This window comes from Notolepis coatsorum, assembly GCF_963971535.1.
Source record: "Notolepis coatsorum genome assembly, chromosome: 1".
NCBI lineage: Eukaryota > Metazoa > Chordata > Actinopteri > Aulopiformes > Paralepididae > Notolepis > Notolepis coatsorum.
This window is the reverse complement of record NC_140165.1, coordinates 308939433-308944698: the sequence shown is the minus strand read 5'-3', so window position 1 is coordinate 308944698 and position 5266 is coordinate 308939433. Positions and strand designations below refer to the sequence as shown.

The 5266-nt window shown below is 46.0% G+C and overlaps 1 protein-coding gene across 1 annotated transcript; it reads right to left on the bottom strand.

The window, feature by feature from the left end:
• Positions 1–656: 656 nt before the first annotated feature.
• Positions 657–4717, bottom strand: LOC311237401 (succinate receptor 1-like). The gene is made up of 2 exons (XM_084325251.1): positions 4539–4717; positions 657–3385 (listed from the first exon to the last, which is right to left on the bottom strand). Exons 1-2 carry the CDS (start codon positions 4689–4691, stop codon positions 2426–2428), a joined length of 1113 nt encoding a protein of 370 aa, XP_084181377.1. The 5' UTR covers positions 4692–4717; the 3' UTR covers positions 657–2425.
• Positions 4718–5266: the final 549 nt, after the last annotated feature.

The window sequence follows — 5266 nt, the reverse complement described above, 5'->3', positions numbered from 1 at the left end:
ATATTGTATGGCATGTGGATTCAGACTGTAGGATGTCTACAGGTCTGTGGGAATCAGTCTCCTTCATCATGTGTCGTGTTTGTTCTACACAATATGTCCAAACCCCCTCCCACCCCCTCCTAATGTACAGTTTCCTCCCTTTAGTTTATTTTATGTTAGGATCTCTGTTTAACAGTACTGTATATTTGCATATTTTGTATGTCACAAATGTAACAGTACTGTATACCTGTATGTCATGTATGTCAAAAATGTCATGATATATTATCTGTATATCTGTATGGCGTATGTTGCGTATGTCATTAATGTCATTATGAATTGAAAATGGGGACCCTGATGTAAACAAGACGAAAGACTTTCTCTGGTCTGCATCCCCTTAATTGTGTGTATTGAGCCGTACTGTATTGTACCCGGTTCTGCAATCTGTTAATAAAGTTTTCAATCAATCAATCAATCAATCAATCAAATATCTATTCTGAACTTCTAAAATCTAGCGCCTGGCAAATGTGCCCCATATTATATAAAAAAAAGAAAAAACTGAACATTTCCAAAAAACATTTTTATAAATAAATTGAAAGTAGCACACCTAATACTGAAAACTGAAAAATAACAAAACCCTTATAATTTTTTTATTGGATTATTATTTGTATTGTATTCTTTTTTACATTACAGTATAGCAAAACAATACAGCAGTTAGCAACACAGTGTATTCCATTTAATTTGTATTAAAAAAATCAAGCCGGTACAGGTTTATGTAATAACATATCTTGTCTCCTTCCACCCACATCCTACCAGTATTGACACCTGGGAGAGACAACACTATTTCAGTCTCTTCATCAATTAGCCATGACAGGGTTTACACATGGACACGTGACGCCCTGATGCAGGTCTTACATCTTTCTGCCGTCCTGCTTTTCAATGTCTTCAAACACAAGAGTTTACCAGTTCAGGAAGAAAAGGATAGAGAGAAAGAACAAGAAATACAATGAGTTGTGTTTGACATTCACATGGCTGAACATCGGAGCAAAGTCTTCCTTTACAGTCCACACGATCATATTGCACACGGTGGCCATTTTGCTCTTGTGTCGTGCTCAGGTTGGGTTCTTTTCCACCCTGTTGAACCCTGTTCCAACCCCAGCCCCTCAACCCGTTTCAAGTTTGCCCAAGAAGGGGTAGTGCCCTACAGTTTGGGAAACACTGGCCAGAGAAACAATACAGAATATAAAGAGTTGATGTGTGTGTTTCACGGGAACTTGCACAACTGCTACACAGTGGCGTCGCGTGGGTAAAATAACAGGGGAAGCCAAAAAAAAATTATAAAAAAAAAATTATTAAATATTTTTATTAATACATTTTTTTTTCTTTTTTTTTTAAAGTCAAGCAGTCACCATGTACACTACAGTATGGCTCGGCGGCCAGTCAAACGTTCTTTTTATTTATTTAACAGATTGCAGAATGGGTACAGTGCAGACCAGAGAAAGACGTTTGTCTTGTTTACATCAGGGTCATTAATACTGCTGGAGCATTGGTTAATTTTTGGTCCAATTTTTCCTTGCGCGATTTTGCGCGCCGCGTGGGAGCAAATTCGAGACACATATTCGGTTGCAAAAAGGTGTCCCACGGTCTCCTCTATGGCCGTGAATATTTTCACGCGGATCGGAATCACGGCGCGCCCGTGGGACACTTTTCCGTTTCGGCGAGTTTATTCCACGCTTTCTGTTTTCCTTTTCTAAGCATTTTAGGGGCTACATGTGAATCAGTAAAAGTTGCGGGACGCCCAGATGTTTCCACGATAGAAAGCTCGCGTGGATCCCATAATAGGCTCACTTAATACAGCGTTTTTAAAATCACGCGACATTTTCAGGGTCGCGAGCCGACCTTTTCCCCTCGTTTTCGATGATGGAAGTGATTTAGGAAAAGCTTCGGCACGCCGAGAGGTCCCCGTGGATTTAATCTCGCGAGGATTGGGGCAATATTCGGCCCGTGGGAACAGTTACGGGTTAATACAATGTTCAGAGTGCAGAGGGGAGGTGTGCAGAGGGGATTCCACACTCATGATTCTTCTCACAGCCCCGTTTTAAACTTTTAGGGTGTGGCAGTCAGCTCGAATCTGATTGGCTAGGATCGGATTTGGACTCTATAATGCTGGAAGCCTGGAGAAAGAGACCTACCATCTGCCTCCTCTCCTGCTGCAGTGAGCATAGTGAGGCTGACAGTGTGTTAGAGGGAGTGAGAAGGAGAAGAGGGAGACATTTAAAAAAAAATAAAAAATTATAACACAGATGCACAGATGAAAAAGAATGTAAACTATATGATTTTTTTTTTTTTTTTTTTTTTTCATATTTCATATTTGATATTAATTCATATTTTAATATTAGGGAGGCATGGCTTCCGTTGGCTTCCATAAGGATTCGCCACTGCTGCTACATCATGTCGAGATCGAATGCCTCCACTGTCGCGTTTTCCTCCCCAGCGCTCTGAGTTTAGCCAACAGGAGCTCTCTGAACCGGTCGCCCATGAGGAAGTAGAAGACGGGGTTGATGACACTGTGAAGAAAGGCGACCGGTCGCGTCAAGATGTACGCCGCCTCGATGTACATCCGGGTGCAAAGCTGCAGCCCCGCCCACTCCTGCCGAGACGCTATCCTCACGTTCCTCATCACATGGTACGGACTGTAGAGGAACAGGAACATGGCCGCCGCCACCGCCACCACCCGGAGGGGCCCTTTGTAGGACGTGGTGGTCCTCCCCTCGATAGCCCGCTCCTGGGCGCGGAGGAGGCGTGCGATCCAGCGGGAGGTCAGGCAGAGTCCCAGCAGGGGGAGGACGTAGCCGGTCAAGGTCAGGCCCAGGCTGTACCCCAGCGGGTCGATGTCCCCCTTCAGGCTGGCAAAGTCCTTGCAGTGGGTCCAATTCCCCCGCTGAAGGTCCTGGACCATCAGAGCCACCAGCGGCGCCACCTGGAGGTTGACGGCGAGCCAGGTGAGCGCGGCCACCGCCAGCGCCGCCCGCGGCTTCAGCAGGAAGTGGTCCTGCGCCGGGTGCCGTACGAGCAGCAGGCGGTCCAGGCTGACCCAGAACATGAAGAGGATGGAGGAGTAGAGGTTGACGTGCAGGATGTAGCGGTTGAGGACGCAGCCGACGGGGCTGGTCTCCCGCTGGCCGCGGCCGTAGAGGCAGGAGAGGTGCGGCAGCGTGCAGAGGAAGACGAGGTCGGACGCCGCCAGGTTGAACAGGTACACGTTGATGCTCCGCCACTTGGGCAGGCAGAACACGTAGCCCAGGACCACCGCCAGGTTGCCGGGGAAACCCAGGCAGAATTCCAGGAAGTAAGCGGGCGACAGGTAGTACCTCTCCAGCAGGTCGTCGATCTCGGTGCAGTCGAACGTCTACAATCAATAAATCAATCAATCAGATTTATTTATAAAGCACATTTCACATGACGCGTGTCAACCAAAGTGCTGTACAGAGGGTAGATACACAAGATACATATAGACAACAATCACACTCCGTTTTATGGGAGGGCACACAGGCAAACACATAGAAAAACAGGGCATGAGTCAGTGAACGGGAAAGGCTAGTAGGTAGAAGTGGGTTTTGAGCCTCGATTTGAAGGCATCTATCCAGGGGGCAAGCCTAATGGAGGTGGGGATGCTGTTCCACAGTTCAGGGGCTGCGATAGCAAAGGCACGGCCCCCCCTGAGCTTGAGGTTAGACCTCCGGACTGTCAGGAGCCTCTGATCGGCTGACCTGAGGGACCTGCGCAGGCGGAGCGGAGAGGACAGAGAGGAGTAAGGGCAAAACAAAAACAAACAAAACTCTGTCTCGTTCAGCGGCATATTGTTGTGTTGTGTGTTCCGTTGTTCAATGGTTCCATTGTGTGTAGAGTGTTTCATTAGCTGTTCCATTAGCTGTTAGTGTATTTCTCTATGAACCAAATTGCTTATGTTTATAGTCTTCTGTGTGTTTCAAGGTATTTTAGTTTAGGCATTAGGTGAGGCGGTACCTTAGATGAACCATAATTTAACCTTTTAGGGTTCAACTCAAAGCCTGGTATGTTAAGTATTGATTTGTATCATGCACCATAGATTTCTCCTATTGGAGCCAGGAAATTGCCTAGGAAAGACCAAAGAGAATGAGTGTCAAATATCTTTGGGGAGTGTTTTTTCAGGAAGATTGTCACAAAGCATAAAAAGGAGACTACTATAGGTCTCATGGGGAGTCAGACAACTCAGAGAGGTTCCACGTTTTTCGGATTGTCTCGTCATTTGTTAAAGATGATTTTCGGTGTGCATTCAATAAACTTTGTTGAAAGTGGATCGAACTGAGTCCGGGACAACGGCCTTTTCATTCTCTTCAAAATAATACTCTAGTCTACACTGTCCTATTAGCTGTCCCATTAGCTGTTCCATTAGCTGCCATCAAAACAGGTGGACGCTGACGAGGCTGAACTATACACTATAGCTGTATAGTTTGACTCATTCTAATAAAGAACATGACAAATACTGGAAAAGCAAAGATTGTAAAAGAGGTAAGTCTTACCATGCTGAGGTTCGGTCGCTGTATACTGTAGGTGCAGGAGCCGGGAGAGAAGCCCGTATCTAATCTATTGACTGGAAACAGCGTGAGCAATACTGAGTAGAAAAGTCGCTTGTGTACAGTGGCGGACTGGGACACAAATTCAGCCCGGGACATTCAGACGCACCAGCCCACACACCGGCCCCGAAACCGGCCCACACAACGGCCGTTATGAAACACTTGTCCAGTATTAAACAACCCAAGGCTGTGGCTAATGAGTCAACATCAGGGAGACCAAATCTACACCCCGCCCCTAGATGTGCACTCGTGCACAGTGCACACACACACACACACACACACACACACACACACACACACACACATACATATACCGTTACTTTGGCTTTTTACTTTTTAGTAACATCTTAGTGCCTCATTAGCCTAGGGATTAAGGATACATGAAGTATTAACTACACCATAATAATATTGAGGTTTTGATCCATAGAAAGGTCTGTGCTACACAATTTCAGTTAGATTGGATTTATTGTCCTTTAATTTGGCACTCATGACATTAGTTGCTTGCCGTTTAATCAACATCGAAAGACCCCCCACTTCCTCCCAGACACACATTCCAAGAGTCTCAGTCTCTCTCAGTCTCTCTCAGTCTCTCTCAGTCTCTCAGTCTCTCTCAGTCTCTCAGTCTCTCAGTCTCTCTCAGTCTCTCTCAGTCTCTCTCAGTCTCTCTCTCTCTC

What these genes read in the sequence shown, in the direction of transcription:
- LOC311237401 (XM_084325251.1), bottom strand. Translation starts at nt 4,691, where the DNA reads ATGTCCCGGGCTGAATTTGTGTCCCAGTCCGCCACTGTACACAAGCGA. An exon ending in AGCGACCGAACCTCAGCATG is followed by an intron (nt 3,386 to 4,538) that starts GTAAGACTTACC and finishes TATTGATTGTAG; the next exon opens with ACGTTCGACTGCACCGAGAT.